The 21,488-nt window shown below is 40.1% G+C and overlaps 1 protein-coding gene across 1 annotated transcript in view; it reads left to right on the top strand.

The window, feature by feature from the left end:
* The first annotated feature begins 378 nt into the window (after positions 1-378).
* Positions 379-21,488, top strand: part of THSD4 (thrombospondin type 1 domain containing 4) — a 195,605-nt gene continuing 174,495 nt past the window's right edge. The window contains exon 1 of the mRNA XM_063089730.1: positions 379-450. Coding sequence (XP_062945800.1) covers positions 379-450 — 72 coding nt within the window. The remainder of the gene's footprint in view (positions 451-21,488) is intronic.

Below are 21,488 nucleotides of genomic sequence, written 5' to 3'. Positions count from 1 at the left end.
AGGGGCCGTCGCCCTGTGTGTGGAGTGCTTACCTTGGAGCCCTTTTCGTGAATGAGACCAGATGCACAACTCTACATTGATCATTTCTGTCCCTCCCCTTTCTGCTTTCTGTTAAAGGCAGCCCCCCAGCTCCCAGCTGGCTCCTGTCCCCTCCCCCAGCCGGGAGAAGTTATTACATGAAGAGATCAGCTTACCAGTTTTCTTCAGAGCAGAGGCTGAGCTCGGAGCGCCGGGTAGTACAGTGAGGGAGAGCCGAGGAAACCAGCGCGGTGCCTAGCGAACTCCAGGGCTGGAATCCCGAGACACAAGTGCATCTGCTAGCTGTTAGCACTTGGCAGACGGAGTTCTCCTCTAGGGTAGTTCTAACTTTGGGTAATAATGTTTGTCAGCTACCTGATATTAACATTGCTCCACGTTCAAACAGCAATGTTAGCAAGACCTGGGGGAGAGGTAAGCCAAATAAAATATCTTGTCAGAGGTTGTATTTTTGTCAGCATTATATTTCCTCTTCTATCTACCAAGAGGGATCAGGGAATGGGTTTTTATGGTGTGCAAAGAGTAATGCTTTATATTACCTTTTTAGGCTTGTCTTGCCTTTTATTATTATTAAGACTTCTTTTCTTCTTGAAGAATTTTGTAATTTCTAAAATCTCATTCTGAGCCTGTCCATACAGTTGCCACAATGGGGAGTTGGCATGGCCTTGGTGACAGATGCCTGGAGCATGCATGTTTCTCCTGTCGCTGCAGGAAAAAAAAAAAAGTGCATGTCAGATTCCGATGGGGACTGTTACCTTTTGAGAATGTTTCTCCAGTGCTGCAGAGAGAATATGCATACTAGAGGAATTGCTTTCCTTTCTTGCTTCTGCACCACATTTTTCTCCTTTTTTGCTTAGATGTGCTTGGAAAAATCTGTGCTTAACTTTCTGTCATAGGTTTGAAGAGGGGTAGTGATATACAGCAGGGCTAGGAGTGTGCCCAGACTTTCCATAGAAAGGAAGCATGTTTTAAGGCCCGTGACGATGATTTATTCTTATTGGTTTAGCTCTTATGTTTACTGGATACATTTTCGAACATCATTGATGCCTCTAGGAGCCAGCTTTTGATGCAGGCAAAGAGACTGGAAGGGATGATCATTCAGCACAGAGAGGGAAGCACTTTGCTGTGTCCACCCTCACCTGCAAATAAGCCTGCAGCAAATTACCTCCTCCACTCCTTCACCCCTTACCCTGATGGAGAGTCTGAGAGGCCGAGGCCTGAGTCATGAAAGGACAGCCTTTCTCCTGAATCCATCTTCCTCTTTGAAAAGCCAAATGAAAATGTATCTCCTAAAAAGGCCATGAGGCCACTTCACAGCGTTGCCTTTTGTTAGCCTTGTCAGGGACCAAGCAGACTCTGAAAGCCTAATGTAATTACTTTCCCTTTTCTAAGAAGAGTGGAAGTGAGTTACCCACAAACCCTTGGCTGCAAAGGTCACTGTGGTTCCAGCAGGCTTGTTGCTCTGTTCAAAACAGATGTGTAGCTCAGAGATGTGCAGCAACGGGTCATTTGTTGTAGGCTTTTCACCTATTCGTTACCCATGTCTTCTGCTCTGCAGATATTTTCTGGGCCTCTGGGGGGATCCAGCTCTTGAATGGGAGCCGGAGGAACTGAATGGGTTCATGATGCTGGAAGCTGAGAGCAGACCATTGCCCTCTAGTTGTATCTGAAGTTTGCAACTTCCCTGTTGATTTTTTACTGTGTAGAGTAATGACAAATGGGCCAGCCTAACTCAGCCTGAAGCACTTAAGCAGGCTAGAGGAGAGCTCATATGGAAAATATTTCTATCACCGCTGCCTGCACATCTGGTCTGGGGAGACCCCCATACCGAGCAAATCACAGCGCTCCAGCAGCCCCTCAGTGGCGTGCCAATTACTCTTATTAACAGCAAGGAGAAGGGCAGGCTTCAGTTACCTGCATGCAGCTGACTTCTGGGGAAGGCCACTCTGCAATGCATGTGCCCTGAGACTTGTGTCAAATGCGGAGAGGTGAACAGCTCTGCTTCACCTTGCAATCAGCAAAGCACATGAAAAATGAAAGGGGATTACACAGGCTTGCCCAAATCTTGATGCTGTTCAGATAGCATTCAGCACTCGGGAGAGAAAGGCAGAACTTCTGTCTTTTGAGTTAACGTGCATGTGTTTAATATGAATAGCCAGAAAGCCCAGTCAGCTGGTGAGAATCCTGCCCTTCTGCCCCTTCATTCTAGTCTGCTGTGCTAAATAAAGATCCTCCTGTGCCTTTTCCTCTTTTCTTTCTTGCTTGCTTTCTTTCCCTCAATGCGTGTGTGTGTGTGTGTGTGTGTGTGTGTGTGTGTGTTTCTGTGCCATTGGCTCCATGACTCCTGTGTGCTTAGGAAATTGTACAATTAGGATTCCTTTCCTCTTGCTGGAAATGAAATGCTGAGGAAGGAACATGAGTATGAGTAGCCCCCCTCCGTCCTTAAAAAGAATGTAGTTTATATAGAGCTTTGAAGAATGTGGCATTTATTTATAAGAGCCTCTTTTTTATTGCCGTGTTACTTACAAAACTTACCCATAAACATGTGGCGTCGTCCCTAAGTCACCAAGGTTTTCTTTTTCTCTGCCAGCCGATCTTCTTGCAGGTTTTAATTATTTTCCCTTTGGATGTTCCTAAAAACACATGAGGGAAAGGAAGAAAGAGGAAGAAAGCATAGTCCACCTTAAGGTGCTTGGCTGGCTATGTTCTCAGCATGCGCTGAATGCCAGGCTGCAAACTCAGGGTAGCAGTTCACAGAGTCGGTTTTCTAGGCCGTGAGGTCTTCCCAGTTAAGCAGAGGCTGGCAGGTGGAGGGAGCAGGGGTGTGCTGCAAAGCAAGCCTTGTTTGGAGTCCTGTAGCTGGCACTGTCGGCACCAGTGACTGTCATTCCAGGACGGAACAACCTGCTATAGTCAGTGCATGGATTTGAGAACAGACACAGAGAGAGAATGGCTCCTTTTTTCATTTTCTGGTTGCTGAAGCATTAAACTGAGAACACTGAGGTCACTAGAATGGCGTTGCCCTTGTCAAGGTTAAGGTAGCGACTGTGTATACTTGTACAGATTGGATACATCCCCTAAAAGACTGTAAAGGTGTTTTAAAGTCAGGCTGGACTTTGTATGCATGGTCAGTGTGGGGAGTATGCCAGGATCCAGTTTCTGTACAGGATGCAGGAGCATGATCGGAGTGGGGGGCTTGCATTTTCTTCCCTTAACTTGGACTTACCTTCTCAAATGAGAGCAATGAGATACTGTTATATGTAGGGAGGGGGAAGGAGATGCAACTAGAAACCTATTAGATTCCATATATTGTGGTGAAATAAGTTCCTAGAAGTGGGTCAAAAAGTTGTTTATTTTCATCTTGATGGAGCAATACGAAAAAAACTATTAAAACTGAAAAAATATCTTGGCTGCTAATGAGTGCGGGGTTTCCTTTTACGGTGAAGAAAATGTTTTGGAACTAGATGGTGATGATGGTTGCGCAATTTGTGACTATACCCCAAACTGGTATCATATCCTTTAAAAGAGCAACTCTGATGATATGTGGATTATATCTCAATTTTGAAAATTAAAAATAAATAAATCATAAATATCCTTTTGACCCAGCTTTTTCATTTCTAAGGCTTGATCATATACTTCTCCTCTGAGTGTACAAAATACTGTACGAACCATTTGTCAAAATTAAACTGTTTCCAACTCAATGTCCTAATGATAAGGGACACTATCCAAGTGTTTAAAAAAATGAGGTAGCTCTAAATGAGGGTACTACAAAAAGTTCATGGAAAGATTCATATTATCTTTTAATTCTATTTTTCCCACATACTTTTTGAAGTACCCTTATGTGTACTGATATGAAATGACCTCCAGGATATGTTGTTAGGTAAGAAAAGCAAGTTGCAAAGCAGTGTGGATAAAATGCTACCATAGCATAAAATGTGTTAACATATTTGTCCATCCTCTCTGGAAGGACATGAAAGAAGATGGGAAGGAAATAGGGTGGCTTGGGGAGGTGGGCCGGTGAGAGAGTTATGTTTCACTGTACACCTTTGGTACCTTTCGAGTTATGTATAGTAAACATACCTTATCTAGTAAAAAATAAAATAAGTGATGTAATCATAGATCACTTAGTAATAAATAAAGTAAGCGGTAAAAATAGATGACGTGCTAGCCATAGTGCATACACAGCACATGCTCAGGTGAATGTACTTGAGCTGATAGGCGTGATGATAAAGCACAGCTCAGCGGTTCCCTGAGGACTAAAATGATGTTCTTTAGGTGGTTCATTCACTCATTTAACACCGACTTATGGCCCCTCTATGTTTTCATTTTTAAAATGAGGATAATATCAGTAGCTACATTAAGGGGTGATTAGAAGGATTAAATGCAACAATATGGGTAGTGCTCTTAGCTTGGTGTGTCAAGCACATAGTAAACAGCCATTTTTAACTATTACTACAATTACTGCTGCAAGTGCTGCCAGGGTGTGCCACCCCTGTGCTGAAAAAAGGTAAAAATACAGGGTCTATGTCTTTGATGAGCTTATCCTCTAAAAAAGGCCCAAAATGCACACAGCTAATGATCATGCAATATGAAACTCTCTTTAATTGCAAGAGCAGAGGCAAAGGAGCAAGGAAGTGTGCCTGAGAAAGTGAGGAAGAACTGCATTGGCAATGTCATTATTTGAACTGAGACTAGAGGGCTTGTGTGTTGGGCAATCTTCGGGACAATGATTTGCAGTGATTCAGTGAGTTGGCATATACTAGCACTCACAGCTATGGTTTATTACAGTGAAAGGATATGGAGCAAAATCAACACAGGGAAAAGGCTCGTGGGGTGAAGTCTGGGGGAAACCACATGGAAGCTTCCAAGGCTCTTCGCCTAGGGGAGCACACAGGATGTCCTTAATTCCCCTCTCAATGAGTTATGACAACATGTGTGAAATGTTGCCAACCAAGAAAGCTTGTTAGAGACTGAGGGGCTAGGGTCTTTACTGGAGTGACTGCAGAGGCAACCTCTGCCTGCCATGTACCAAAATTCCAGATTCCCGGAAGGAAAGCTGGTGGTCAGCACAAGCCATATCGTGTGTATAGTGTAGGCACAGTGAGCCACTCTTACCAGTTCTGGCAATGGTGGGAACCCTCCCCAAATCCAGGTTCCCAGATGCCAGCCCAGGGACAATCTTGCAAGCAGATTTTTTAAAGGAGAGCAGTCAGATCTGCTATGTTAACTTTTTTCTGTTGGATGGGTAAACATTTTAAGTGGAAAGAGAGGGAGGGAGGACATTCCAGGCAGAGGGAAAACATCTATATAGCCCCAGAAATAAGAAAGGACACAGCATGTTCCAGAAACAATGCATAGTTCAGATTACAGAAGCATACATCGTGAGGGGATGTGGCAGGAGATTTGTGTGTCAGCTGGATCTGAGAGTTGGAGGTTTTCTGTGTGCCTTTGAAAGTTCCAGAAATTCCATATCTACAATCTTAAGATTATCTTTTTTTATGGTATGTCATTTAGGTCACCATTGCTGGACACTTGTTGTTCATGGATTATTGAAATTATTTCATAAGGAGTAGATCAAATTAAATAATGAACATAGAGTTGCTTTGTAAGAAGTGACAGCCTTTGTAAAAAGCTAGTTTTCACTGTTGATTTCTAGAGTGTTATTTGTGGCAAATAGAAATGAAAGATCAATGTAATGACCTTAATGACTGATTCTTGGTGCACAGTTCTCAGAGGCTCCACCTCTGTCTATGACTTCTAAAATAAAAAACCAACTATGCGGAACTAACTTGATAATGCAAGACCTGAGTTTGAGCCTTGGATCTACCGCTTCTGGCCATATGACTTTTGACATTTTGATTTTCTTTTTTTTGTAATTATGAAAGCTGTTGTCGTAAAAACAAATTCAAGCAATAAACAAATACAAAGAATAAAACTTAAAATTCTCCTTTTTACCTGCACTCTCTCCCCAATCCTTCCTCCATTCCCAGATGAAACCATTGTTAACAATTTGGCACCTGTCCCTCTAGAACCATTCCAATACATTTATAAACGTAAGGATGTGTGCAGTTGTGTATACCTTTCTATGACTTTTTGTGTGTGTGTATGCCTACGACTTGCAAATCATGGCAGGTTTTCTCTTCTTTTCTGATATCTGTGCCTCTTGTTTCTACCTCTGGTCTTATTGCAATTGCTAGGACTTCCAGAAGACAGTGTTGGATCAGAGCAATGAAAGTCAACATCCTTGTCTTCTTCCATACTAAAACTTCTAATTATTTCATTACTAAGTGTGGTGCCTGCTCCAGATGTTTTAGGTGGATAAATTTTATCCAGTTGTGAGCTCCTTTCTAAGTTTTTATCAGGAATGGTTGTTGAATTTTACCAAACGTTGTTTGCCTTCATCAAAATGCTCATATGAGTTTTCTCCTTTAATGTACTTATGTAGTAAACTATAGTCTAGATTTCTAATGTTGCACTGCCTTTGTGTTCTTGGGATTAACATCTCAATCATGGTGATTTACTCATTAAATTTGCTACTGGATTTGGTTTATGAACATTTTAGTTTTAATTTTTTCTTCTTTTAAACAAGTATTATTTGCTCCTGGCTGTTTTTTATTGTGCTAGACCAGGGTTTTGAAAGTTTTGTAAAAATCAATTCAAAAGTCTTTCATTTTTTTTGTATGCTTTGAAACAGTTTAAACGGCAGAGGAATTGGCTTTTTTTTTGAAGGTCTGTTGAACTTAATCGTAAAACCATGTATAGCCCTTTTGTGGAGGAAGGGCCATATAGTACCTTTTTTACCATTTATTTTATTTCTTAAAAAAAGATGAAATATTATATATATACACACACATAGGAGAATATATAAGCTAGCTATGAAGCAGAATAATAAAACAATCATCTATGAACCCACCACCCAACTAAAGAAATCAAACATTTCCAGTACTCTCTATTACTCCCCTCTCACCTCCTCCTCCCTTTTCTCTCCCAGAGACAGCGTAATCTTGAATTTTATGGTTATCACTCACTTTGCTTTTCTTTATAATATTATCACATATGTATGTATCTCTAAAAAATATATTACTTGGTTTTGTCTGGTTTGAGTTGTATAAACATGACATCTTTTTTTTTTTAATTCAGCATGATGATGCATATGCTATGGTTACGGTTCATTCGTTTTCACTGCCATGTAGTATCCTACTATGTGAACATATCATCTTTTTCCTATTGATAGATATTTGAGTTCTTTCCAGGTTTTTTTTTCCTATTAAAAACAATGCTGCTATATACATTTTGGAACATGTCTCCTGACATATATGTACAAGGATTCCTTTAGGGTGTACCTAGGAGTTGAATTGCTGACTCGCAGATTATGTATTTGACTCTACAAGATGTCAAATTGATTTCTACAGCAGTTGTATATGTTTTCCTTTCCACTAGCTGTGCGTAAAAGTTCTCAATGATTTATCTCCTTTCCTTTATTTGGCATTTTCTGACAGGTTAATTCTTACTAACATAGTAGGTATAAAATAATATCAGTGTGTGTTAATTGACATTTCTGTGATTATTAACTATTGCTATAGTATGATTTTTATATGTGTACAGACCATTCATGTTTCTTCTTCCACAAAATGCCTGTTTACGTCTATTTCCTGGTTTTAAGTTTGATTCTTTGCTTTTTCGCTATTGATTGATATATTTTGAATATGAATCCCTTGCTTGTTATTCCATACAATATTTTCTCCAGGTTGTGACTTGTATTTAGAATTATTTTATAGAGTCCTTCACTAAACAGAAGTCCTCGATTTTAAACAGAAGTCCTGAATTGTTCAGTTTTATTTCTTAATGTTAACACTTCCTATTTCTGGTTCAAGAAATTATCGATCCCAAGATTATACAGATATTCACCTACGTTGTTTTCTAAAATTACTGAAGTTTTTCATTTCACATTTAAGTTTTTAGTACACTTATAATCGATTTTTCTGTATAGTATGAATAAGGGGTCTAGTTTCATTTTTTCCCCATATTAGTAATCAGTTGTTGCAGGACCATTTTTATTGAATAGTTTTTTCCTTTCACCAAATGTACAGTGCCTTTTCTGTTCAATATCAAGGTTCCATATCTATGTGTGTCATTTTCTGGCCTCTGTATTTGCTCCAGTGGTTATTTGTCTATCTCTGCACTGTCTCAATTACTACAGCTCTATAATAAATTTCAATCTGTGTAGGGCAAGTCTCTTCACCTTATTCTTTGGGAGTATCTTAGCTATTTTTAGACATTTGCTCTTCCTTATGAGATTTGAAGTTATCTCAATTTTCCTTGAAAAGTCCTTTAGGAATTTTTATCACAATTGTATTGAATCTACACAACAATATCAGAATACCAACGTCATTATAATATTGAGCCATTCTATCCATAAACATAGTAAAAGCTTTACATTTACTTAGGTCTTCTTTGAAGTTTTTCAGCAAAGTTTTGTGATTTTCTACGTAAAGGTCTTACACATTTTTATTTTAGATTATTTCTAACTACCTTTCTTATTGTAAATTATATTTTTTAAATTAATTTTTCTGTCGCTAATGCTTAGAAATGTAAATTGTCTTACATCCAGGCAAATTGCTAACCTCTTATTAGTTTAAATCAATTTTATGTAGGAACTTTTGTGATTTCTAAGTACATAATCTTGTTAACTGTGAATGATAACCATTTTGGTTTTTTATTTTTCCAATTCTTGTACCTTTTATTTTTTAACTTTGCATTGGCTAGGACCACTAGTAAAACATTGAATAGAGGCAATGTTATTTCATTCCTGATTTAAAGAGAATGCTTCTAACATTTTGCTATTAAAAATAAAGTATAAAATCAAATAAGTTCTTGATTTTATACTTTATCAGTTTGATAAACCCTCTTCTGTTCCTAGTCTGCTGAGAGATTTATTTTTTAATCATGAATAGTGTTGAATTTTATCTAATACGTTTTCTCTGTCTATTGACATGATTATTTGGTTTTCCTCCTTTAATCCGTCAGTGTGATAAATGACAGAAGTAGACTTTATAATGATAAACCATCCTTGCATTCTAGGGATAAATCCAACTTAGTTATGATAAATTTCAGTTTTTATTAAATTAATTTTACAACATATGACTGTTTTTTAGGAGCGTTTTTTAAAATCTATTTTCGAGAGTTGCCTGTAAGTTTTTCTTTCTTACACTGTCCTTTCTGATTTTGTTATAAGGCTAATACCAATCTTATAAATTCATTTAGGAAGTATTGCCTTATTTTCTAATTTCTGGAAGATTTTATGTAAATTTATTATAATCTGCTCCTAGAAAATCACCTAAAAAATTGCTAGACCTAGTGTGTTTTTCCCTGTTGGGGAAATTTGAAACTGTGATTTGATTTATTTAATGGTTATAGGAAAATCAAGGCTTTCTATTTATTCTTGGGAAATGTTTGAAGTTAAATGTCTAGGAATTTATCCATTTTATCTAATTTTTTTCGGATTATTAACATAAATGTGTTTATTATATTCTCTAATTATTTGCAGCATCTGGAGATGCATCATCGGATGCTACAGAGCCCCTTCTTTCTTTTCTAACATTGTTCGTGTGTGCCTCTTTTTTTTTTTGACCATTCTTTCCAGAAGGCTGTCAATTTATTAGTCTTTATGAAAAAAATCAACTTTTGGCTTTGTTGGTCCTCTGCATTGAAGCTTTGTTTTCTATTCCATTCAGTTAAGTTCTTATTTTCTCTTTTACTTTCTTTGGGTTTATTTATTTAGTCTTTTTTTTTTTTTCTTTAACTTTATTAACTTCTTAAGTTTATGTTTAGTTTATTAATTTTCAGCCTTTCATCTGCTCTGATGTAAGCATGAAATATAGTAGTTTTTCTTGAAATACCACGTTTGTTGCCTCCCTTAAGTTTGGATATATGCAAGAGAACTTCAAAACATTCGTAGAAAGATTCTTATTGTCTTTTAATTCTATTTTTCCAAGAACTTTCTGAAGAACCCTCATAGTATTTTCATTATTATTCAGTTTGAAGTATTTTTTTTTAAATGGTCATTATGATATTTTCTCTAACCCATGCATTATTTAATTATATTTTCAAAAGTATGGAGGGTTTTGGCTTTTTTTTTTTTAAATCCCAAGTTGATTTCTAACTTGATTACATTGTGGTCAAAGAATGTGGTATCTTTGATGCTGACTGATTGAGATTTGTTGAGACTTGCTTTATGACTTAGGGCGTGGATGGTCTTTGTAAACATTCCAAGAGTGCTTGAGAAAAAGTGTTCATTCTGATGAACGTTCTTGATAATTGGGTACCGGGACTTTTTTTTTTTTTAAAGATTTATTTATTTATTTATTTATTTATTTTGTGACCGCGCTCAGCCAGTGAGTACACCGGCCATCCCTATATAGGATCCGAACCCGCGTCGGGAGCGCTGCTGTGCTCCCAGCGCCGCACTCTCCCGAGTGCGCCACGGGGTCGGCCCTACCGGGACTTTTTATATGTCGATTAAATCAAGGTTGTAGATTGAGCTGTTCAAGTTTTCTATATCTTTACCGATGTTTGTCTGCTTTATCTATCAATATCTGAGGGCTACATGTTGCAGTCTCCACCAGCAGCCTTGTTGCCTGCGGAGGGGATGCAACACGGCTGACTTTAGTTCCTTAGGCATTCTGTCCTTAATGCTGATGACACTCTTGCTCCAGGCCCCCTCCTGCCCATTGTACCGGTGGTTTCTGACTTTAGAATTTTTCCATCTCTGCAATAGTCTGTTTTTCTGGTTTCTTCTGCTGTGGTTTCTTGCCAACATAAACTTTGAAATGCTCAGAAATTCCTCACAATTTTTTATCTGCTGATCATGTCCTTTCTTGTTTTATAGTTGTTATAACATGTGTATCTTTTCTGCTATTTGAATGGAATACTGGGAAGGAAAGAGAAAAACAAATACCTTTGCTCAATCTGCCATCTTGATCCTTTGTAAGACACATTTTCATCCTTCTTTTCTTTTCCTTGTTCTCTCAACAAATCTTTACTGGGCACATACTTTTTCTAGACCTCTGTTTCCTCATCTATTAAATGGGGATAATAATAGTATTCTTCTCAATGACCTATTGGAACATTAATAAGATAGTGTCAATGAAAGTGCTTTGCAAACTGTAAAGACCTACACAAATGCAAAGGATGACCTTTAGCACCTTCCTTTAACTTTCCTTTCCTTTTGTGTAGCTAATGTTATAAAGCAGCTCAGCTACATTAGAGGAGTGTGATTAAATTGCGGTTGGCATATCGTGAGAGGCTCAAACGAAATTTTATTTGCACTTTTTGAGAAAATTACTTGCCAGGAAACTATTGGGTGCCTTAAGAGAAAGTCACGTATTTTATAAATGGAAATATTATTTAGTCTAAAAAACTAATGTTACAGTGGGTGTGTTTTTTCTTTCCTGTTTTCTTTTACTGTGCTGTTGGCATGCATATTCAATTAGGCATTTCTCCTTTAAAAATAATATTTTTTACTGAAAAAACCCTATTTGCTGATGCAGCATATTATATAAATTTATTTACTTTAGCTTCAAAATTGAATTTGAACCGATAGAAAAAATGCTGAAATTTCAACCCAGGCATATTTAAGGAACAAAATGATAATTGATGTAAAAGACATAGTGGTATGTACTGAAATCTGCCAATCTACAATTTTTTTTCATATTTCTACGTCACACCAAGGCAAAATAGCAACTCTGAATTAAATTCAACACTACGTACTTAGTGCTATTTTGTGTGTAAGGTTTACACACAAAGCATCAAGTGTACATAATGGAAGATACAGCATGCAAGATGGCTTAGGGATATGTTGTACGTGATACAATTTCAGCCTCAAAAATAGGATTGAGGCTTTCTGTGTGGCCAAATATATCAATTTGTTCCATGGAAGCATTAAAGATACACTTTGCATTCTTTTATGTAATTATATCATTCTTTTCTTCTTTGTGGACATGTTCTGATATTTCTACTAGAAGTCACTAAAATGAAATGATTTCTTAAATATGTTCCAACTTTAAAATTCTCTGAATCAAGGCGTGACCACTAAACTACTGATGTATATTATGAAACCCTGAATAGTGTTAATTTCTTTAGTAAAAGTGGGAGAAAACTCGTGGGCTCTGAGATGCACAGGCCGGAGCTTGGATCTCGGGTCCTCCACATTCTGGCTTAGGCAGCCTAAGTAACTTCCCTAAGCATCAGTCTTTTCCTTTTAAAATAGGAGAGCATGTCAACATCACAGAGTTTTAGTGAAGATTAAGGAGATCGGTTTGATAAAGTGTGTAGTGCAGAGCAGATGCTCAGTGGATGATGGCATCATTGTTAGAAAATAATCTGCTCTCAGAAGCCTAATGGAGGATTCTTCCATTAGGCCAGGGAATTGTGTAAAGCTATGGGAGGTGTTTGTCAAATTGAAGCAGAATATAAAGTGAGAGGAATGAAGGGAATGAATATGGAGCTGGGGGTGGCATCCACAAGAATATAAAGAGGAACAGAGGATCCTGGGGGCGCGGGAGGAGTTTTAAGTCAAGAACCCAAAATGTGGCTCCTTAATCAAGTCTGATGTAGTCAAAGACTCTGACTGCTGAGAAAGGAGAAGAGAATGCATATCCGGGATGCTTTAAAATGGGAAGATAGGAGTGAGCAGCTGAGAAAGGAGAAAGAGCAAAAATAGAATTCCTAAAGCTGAAACAGCCATCCCAGTAGGTGAAGGAGGGGGCTGGGAGGTCACTGTGATTTTCTCAGCAAAAGGATATACCCGGGACTCAGATAAAAAATTCTCTCTTCCCTAAAGCCAAAAAGTGATGTTAAATACCAAATTCCAGTCTCTGGAATCATTACTTGAGAAGGAGTCTTAAAGGTAATCTAGTCCAACCCACTAATTTTACATATGAGGAAAATGAATCTCTTAGAGGTTATGTGGTTTGCACAGGACCACAAAGTTGCTCAACTCAGAGCTGGAGGGTTAATGGTCTAGAAGCAACATAATCTTCACAGGCCTAGTTGTGGCATCTGAGACCTTTGGGTGAGTGAAAGCTTGGGGGTATTTGAAAGAGTGTGTTTGTGGCTTTAAATCAGATACATTTAAACCAGATTCATTAAATAGGTCCAGAGCTATTTGTAGGAGACCTCAGCTGTATACAGTTTGTTCCCCAAGTGTGCTTATGCTATCATGGTGGTTATATTTGTGTATCAACCATCAAAGTCTGTTGGAAGGTGGGGGAAAGGGCAGAGCCAGGCCTCCACTGTCATTAATCAACGTACTATTTATGGAGAGCCTACTGTGTGCCAGGCACTATTCTAAGTGGTTGGCCTATATCTGGGGATCCTGACCTCACCTTCTAGCTTTCCTGCCCCTGGAAATGTAGCAGAAAAGCAGGAACCTGAAAGCTGCCGGGGCCTGGATGTGATGTTGCGTGCATTTCACCTCAGCTCCTGCTCCCTGCCCACTCCGAGTCACCCATGCACACCATCTCTGGTCTTGGAACACATTCTGCTTTGGCATATTCCATAACGCCAAGCCTTGGATCTGGGTTGACCTCAGTTACTGTCTTAATGGTTTCCCCCATGAACATCTGGTCTCCCAGTGAGTCTGTAAGCACCGAGGCTGAGAAACCGTCTCCTATCCCCACATCATCCTATGTGCAGCGCATGCTGTATGTGTGCAACACGCACGTGGTGACACTCCCTGTCAGGCTGCAGCCGAAAAGCTGTGTCATGACTGATGAGGACAGCTGTCAGAGATTAGAGGCACAGCAGAGTCTTGTTGGGGGACCCACTCGCAAAACCACTCAAGGGATCTTCAGGGTGAGCCTCATGTAGTGAAGCCCCAATGAGTACCCTGGAGCCATGTCTTCTTTTTTTTTTTTTTTTTTTTTTTTAACATTATTTATTATAAGCATGTTATTATTACAAAAATCGTGATTTTTCTTTATGCCTTTTACCCAACCTTCTCTCCCCAAATCCCCCCCAAACTCACCCCCATCTCTAGTATTCTGAAAGTTCAAGGAATTGTTTAGGTCTTTTCCCTCCCTCCCTCCCTCCCTCCCTCCCTCCCTCCCTCCCTCTCTCTCTCTCTCTCTCTCTCTCTCTCTCTCTCTCTCTCTCTCTCTCTCTCTCTCTCTCTCCTCTCTCCCCCCCCCTTTCTTTCCACCCAGTTATAAGTGAGAACAGGCGGTATTTCTCTTTTCTTGTCGGGCTTATTTCACTACTCTGGAAAACCTATTCAAAGGCTACTGAAATCCTACATGCCGTTGAAAACAAAGAACTATGTGGAAGTGATTTGGAGTTGTCAGATGAAGGAGATCCTCTAATTATGAAGCATTTTGAAGATTAATAGAACTCTAAGCCAAGACTCAAAACTGGATACACTATTATAATGGTTAAGCCAAATAACACTAAATCATTTTGGCTCTTATACCTGATAAAGAAAGCACACTGAAGTAGAAAGACAATAAAGAGGAGAAGGAAAAACAAAAGGCTATGCATTTTTATTAGGTCCAAATAACCTGATTCTTAGTGCTTATACAGCCTCTGATGTCTGTGTTTCAGAGTATGTCTGTCAACGACTTTAATAGATACAGGTTTGTCCAGCCTCAAGAAGGTTGCTCTCCATCCAGGTCCCCCTTCTTCCTAGTTATTGCACCCAGTACATTTTCCATAAATGTATCCAGTGTGTGAATAAGCTCTTCATCCCACGTGGCCAGTGTGTATTGAGGCCCTGCTGTGCACCAGAGGTGTAATCTGACTTGCACACTTGAGGCAGCCCTTACTTGTTAGTGGGGGAGGAAGGGGGACTCTCCATCGGTCATCTTGGTTGATGTACCAGTCTGCCAGTTTTAAAGTGCATTGAGTTTTTACTTTGCTGTATTGATGGAAAATAGTTTTGCACCCTCACAGAATAGATTAGAACCAAGACTTTCATTTCACTATTTACAGAACTGGATATATGTACTTGCAATGATTCTGTAACACTTCTACTCGTTTTTCTCCCTTCGGGAAGTCATAGAAGTCAGATGCCCTATTGCCACTGTGCTTAGTTTAGGGATTGTACCAGAAACTGCTTTTAGGAACCCCGTGAAAGGGACCTGTGTACACAGAGAGGACCACGGTGCAGTGTGAAAACTGCCACAATGTGAATGGATCGAGTGTCGTGAGAACCCGAATGACAGCATGGCTAATGCTGCTGAGGAAAGTCAGGGATGCCTCACAGAGGAAGAGGATATTTAGGTTGGAGCATAGAGAATAAGTAGGATTTTGTCAATTGAAGAAGATGGGGTGGGGCGGGGAGGGCAGGAAGAAGATAAACTTTCCAGGCAGAGAGAACAGCGTGGGCAAATGCAGAAGTCTGCACAAGTTCACATTCTGTTATCCAAAGCCTTTGGGGCCTAGATGTGTTTCAGAATTTGGATTTTTTTTTTTCTTTTTGGATATTACAAGGGTATTAGGGTACATATATTGTAGGTTACGTAACACCCCCAGAAGTCTCTAGTCAAATACATGGATATATTCAGAACAGAAAGTTTGAATATTCATACCAAGAGGGATTAATAAAGACTGTTATCAATAGTGTCACATCAGTTAAGTCATGTTTTGCTACCAAATGAGTCTGAACACCAAACTCACCAAAACAATAGCAACAACACCACTTACACACACCAAAATAACCTTGGGGTTTTGATCCTTTTAGATTTTGGAGTCTTGAATAAAAGGATATGGCTGCAGTGCCCACACATTCCTAGAGCTAATGCTCATTGAGCTGTCTTAGGTCACATGCTCGTCCATGAGCCCATGGGGATAAATTTGCTGATTGGCCAGCTCATATCCTGAGTACACTCCTGGAATGGGGTGTGGGTTCAGCCTGCCTGGATCACAAAGTGACATCAGCAAGGTGTTTCCAGAAAAGGGATACTTGGCAGGTAAAAACGACAGATGTCATCATATATGCATCACAGCTGTGCCCATGTAATATGGCCTATGTCACACAGTCCTAAGAACAGAACCAGGATTCAGACCCGTCGATGTGATTCCAGAGCCCGTGCTAGACTAGGCTGCTCGCACATGTCCGTGGAGGCTAGTCCACCCTCAAGTAACCAACTACTCAATCATACAGTGCAATTAGAACTCCACAAAGTACATAATAAGGTGCTAATTACATGGAGTACAGAGAGCACATTCATTGAAACGACTTAGAGAGACTTTAGCAGGCTGGAGTTTCACAGGGGAGTCAGAGCTTGAGCTAAGCCTCAAAGGCTGCGTTGGAAGTGGTGGTAGAGACCTCATCTCTCTGATTTCTGCTCCAGGGACTCTCTTGTAAGTTTAATTGCAAACAAACATTGAGCTTGAGGAGGGAATAATAGGCAGATTTTCCTAGGCCCTGAATGAACCTCTGAGACCACGGGACATAAATTATAGGGGAATGGTAACAAGGGGAAACACATCCTCTAATTTATTGACATGGGAAGAAAAGCAAAAGAGCCATTAAGGGTTAGACGCTCCAAGCCAGCTTCTGAGGTGCTCAGAACACAAGTGTGATGATGACAGATAGAAGTAACTCCTTATGACTATGTAAAGGACTTGCTTCTCTGCCTTCCCAGGGGGTCCTAGGATTGAAGCAAACCAAAGACTTGAAAGGCACTTCAAGTGCATCTGGCCCAAAACAGCTCAATTTTAGTTACGGGAAATCTGAGGTCCAGGGAGGGGAATAACTTGATAAGGTCACAGCTTGTCTGTAACAAAAAGTAATGAGTAAACCATTTTATTTTGTTTTGCTTCAGAATGTTTTTGCTGAAATTCAATAGTAAATTCAAGTACCCGTAAGGCACAGTTATTCTACAACAGTGCATGGTTTGGATGCTGTGTGTATTTTCTCTTTACAGGGATTTAATCAAATAAAAATGCAAACTAGTTTTGAAATAACTGTGAGTAAAAATACCCAGTTTTTGAGTCTTGAGAAGTTTGTGGTCAGAGGTGGTGTCCTTGTATTAGTTTTCACTGGGTGACTGGTTTCTGTATTTATTTGTACCCACCCTACATTAATAAAGGAATTTGAGGGGGCTTTCAAAGGCATACACAAATAGGATAAGAATAAATAGACAAAGAAATTGAGGCAGAAGGGAAATAAATAAGAGAAGAGAAATAAAGGGTATGGTTGGGACTAATCACAAGCACCTGCCAGGTTTCTGTCCCTTCTCTAGTTTTACCTAAAGAAGATTTTTTGTCGGGGCTCCCTGGTTTCCACATGAAGGTCCCGACTGCATGGGAAAACCATAGAATTCTTTCCCATGCATGAAGTTTGCAGGGAGTCACCAGAGAACTGCAAATGAAGTAAAATGTATATTCTCCAAAGTACCCCCAGAAACAGAATATCCATCCTCCCCACAGTGCTGTAAAAGAAGAGACTCCTGCATCACCTGGGTAATGTGATGCGGTCCCTGAAGACCAAACTGGCCCCAAGATTCTGCTTAGCTGAGTCAGGCCTCAGGACCCTTTTCCTAACAAAGAAAACAGAGAAAATAAATGAAGGCAAGTACTAGCAGAAACAACCTCCAGAACTTTTAATAGCTGTAATCTTACCTTTCTCTCTCTACTTTTAAGGCTAATATTTAAATATTTCCTCCTGTACATGATTTGTATTGATTGATTTTTTTTTTACTGCTTGTCTATACAGTACAGTATATGACAAATTTTCTTTAATGGGCATGCATTACTTAAAAACAGGGAGAAAATGAAAAAGTATTTCATCTTCTCTGAATATTTTTTGTCATAACATCCCATATGTCTTAATTTATAAAAGTAGATATATTGCTAGAAGCATCCAAAATGAGCCTGCCACTCAGAAATCTACAGTGTGGGTTGTTTTCTTCACTGGTCAGAAGGCCTGAAGAAATGAAGTTTCTGCTTCTGACATTCATGGGTGTGGGTGCAGACCCAGGCTGAGTCTCTCCTTGCCATTTGGCTTCATGTTTCAAGGAAAATGTTAAGACAGATGTCACAGTTAAAGGGAGGGAAGGAAGGAAGGGAGGAAGGAAAGAAAGAGAAAGAAAAGAAGGAGGAAGGGAGGAAGAAACCTTACAGACCCAGACCCCATTTTTCTTGTTTTCTTTCTTTTGTCTAGTAATCAACAATGCTGAGGGAGCATCCCTCAAAAGTTATTTATTTATGATGCCTTCATTCTAAAAAGAATTTAAAACCACCTTTTAAAATGTAGTGAGTATAATGTACAAAAAAACAAATAAGTGGGGGGAATGGAACCAAAGGGAAACATGGGTACAAAAAATAAGACTGGTGTCAAAAGTCCATGCCATTAGGGTCTGCTGGGGATGGGTCAGAAATTTTACTCTGAGCTTCCCTGCAGCCAAAGCAAAGAAGGAAAGATAATCAAATGTGCGATTCATAGGTTGAAAAATAAAGCTAATTCATTTGGGGTGGGGTACTGAGCTAAGTTAGTTGGCGGAATAAAATAAAGAAGATAGAAGATTCAGGAAGTCAGTAGCACTATTTATGTGAACAAATAGTAATACTACCTAACATCAGCTGAATACTTCTTATATGCCAAGCAGTATCTTAACCAGTGTAATCGTAGCGCAAGAACACTATGCATCAAGTACAGCTACTCATATTTTAAAAGCATAATTTATGGTTTCCAAAGGCTTTCCCATTTGTGTTTTTACTTAATTACTCACAATAATCCTGTGAGATATTCGCCAGGAAGATATTTTTCCATGAGAAAAGTGAGATCACATTGCTGGTAATTGGTGGACCTGGAATATCAATCCAGATTTTTCAGATATATTTTTTACACTACTTCATGATCTGGGGGCAAAACCATGGTGATGGAAAGATGGGGGATATTTGGCTCTAGGATCTCAAGCAGAGTTCATGTGAAGCGTCTACTCCTAGGCCTCCATTACTGGCTGTGTGGTATGGGGCAAGTCCCTTTTCTTCCTGAAGCTGCAGCGTCTTCGTCTAGAAAGTCAGGAGGTTGGTGTCTTGTCTGGGAAGATTCATTCCAGCTGTGACAGCCTGTTGTCTCTGGGTTTCTGTGGCTCCAGGCAGTTTCCCAGACTACCCTCAGAGGTGTTCCTAGTCATTTTCGCATTAGCAGTTGCTCTGTGGTGCAACGTGTCTGTGCCTCTGCAGATCATTTAACCTCCACTATTGTCCGTGGTCCCCGCCTGCTTGGGGACCAGGACCTACAGGCTGCATCTTAAAGGCTGAGAGAAGCCAGAACTCCTTTGAGCCTGAAGTGTCCTAAAGGGTGTTTCCATGGCATTAGCAGGACATGTGTTGTTGGCCCTTGATTGATACTTTATCTTCTGTGGCTTTTCTGAGGAAGATTCAAAGTGAAAAGTGCCTGAAGTTGGAACCAGACCTGGTAAAGAACTCATGGGGTTTTTTTTTTGTTTTTTTTTTTTTTGCTTTTTAAACCTCTTCTGAGCTCAAAGATCTCATGCACACATCTTGGATTCTTACAAGTTAACCGTGTCTCAGTGGAAGGGCTTCCCTGGGGGGTAGAATGCCGTGTGTTAGTTTCCTGTGCCCAAATAAACAAACCCTGTCCTAGGCTTTAGGCTCCAGGTTTGTTTCTGGCATCCTTTTGCCTAAAAGTTTCTGTATTGAATAAAACAGAAATGTTTAGCAAATCCCAAGAAATTCTTTATTTAATGGAAAAAAGAGATCCCCGGGCTTATATTTCAAAATGTGATTTCCATGTTCCCATCGCCTTAAGGCAAGGTCGCCTCACCAAATCCCGAGATGTCTGGTATGCTTTTCAAAAAATGCCTGTAGTTAGCCCTTAGAACATATTTTGAGTACCTATTGTGCACAGGATTCTCCTCTAAGCACTGCAGGGGATAGAGCAGCCTATTGAGACTTGACCCCCACCCTATAATTTAGTTGTTAAGGATCATTAGAATCCATAGAAAGTTTCAGCTTTTACCTACAGTCAAGCTTTTCTTCCCTGCCTGCTGATCTTTCTGTACTATGCAATATAGCACCTCTGTGTGGCCATCTGTCCTTCATGATCGTGGGGGATTCAGCTGCTGGGGTTGGCTACAGACAGCTTCTCTCATTAGCTGACCTGGCATCCAGGGACTGCCTTGGCAGTTTCTCCATCAATTATATTTTCTTTCTTCCAGCATCTCAGATGATGAGTGGGTTTTTTCATTTACTTCATGCCTCTGCCAACCCTGACCTGCTCTCCCTCCTAAGACGTTTGTCTTTCATTATGAAAATAATGTATGTTCATTGTTGAGAGAAAGAGAGACAGAGCAGAGAGACAGAGAGACAGACACAGAGAGAGAGACTGCAGAGAGAAATTTAGAGAAATTGTAAAGAAAATAAAATCCCACTATGACAGGCTTACTGCTGTTAATATTTTCGATTTACAAAAGTGTGTTTGTCTATAGTTATTTATCCTCAGCACTTGCTAATTATGTGACTTTCTAGTTGGGGAATAATAACTATATTATATAGTGAGCAGTTTTCCTATAACATTGAATTGTCCTTTACACCTTGATTGTTAATAGCTATCAACTGTGTGGGGGAAGCAGGTATTTTAACCATTTTCTTTGTGCTGTACTTGTAGATTGTTTCTACCTTTTTACTTCAAATCTGCCCTCCCAGTGGCAGCTGTCACATGGGAGCCACTAACAGAGTATACAACTCATGCCTGGCACTGGGCACTGGGCTGACTCTGGGATGAAGAAATCGAAGACACTGGCTTGGCCTCAGGGAGAGGGGCAGGAGGCCGGCGCTGGGTGTATGTCATGTCTGCTAATGTGATACTTAATATGAGGAGCCACTCCTTGCAGCATGGCAGAGTCTCAAAGGGCTTGCGGAGTCATCAAATACTAAGTCATGTTCAGTATCATCTTAGAGTTGTGTACCTTTTATTGTTTTTCAAGTCTGAAAGGTAGTGTTAGGAGGGGAGAAAGCTCCCCCAGAGAAGCTGACTCTTGAAGGACAAAGCGACATGGAGGAAGGAGGTTGGGGGGAGAAGTCATTCCAGAAAAGGAAAATGATGCCAAGAAAGGGAGTCTGCAGGGCTGGGTCTAGGCCAGGGCTTTGTTCTGGCCTGAGTGGAAGATGCCTGTGAGGGCATGACAAGGCTGCACCTGGAGAGCCCTGCAGGGCACCTATCCTGACAGGCCTTTGATGCCCCGCGAGGAGGGTGACTTTATCCCAGGACTTGGTGAAGCTGCTGAGGGTTACACAGAGAGGCCTGAGCTCAGCAGACGTGTGCTTCAGGAAATGCACTATGGCTTCACTAGGGGGACACCGGACTCAGGGGGTTCTGGGGAGAGTTGGTGAGTGAGGACTCTGAGCCTCCTGGGCACAGGAATTGTGACTTGTGTTTGCCATTAACCCAGAGACTTGTACGGTGCCTGACACCCCATAGGTAC

Source organism: Cynocephalus volans, chromosome 3 (assembly GCF_027409185.1).
Source record: "Cynocephalus volans isolate mCynVol1 chromosome 3, mCynVol1.pri, whole genome shotgun sequence".
Classification (NCBI taxonomy): Eukaryota; Metazoa; Chordata; class Mammalia; order Dermoptera; family Cynocephalidae; genus Cynocephalus; species Cynocephalus volans.
Note: the sequence above shows the minus strand (reverse complement) of the source record. Positions and strands in the feature narration are given on the sequence as shown.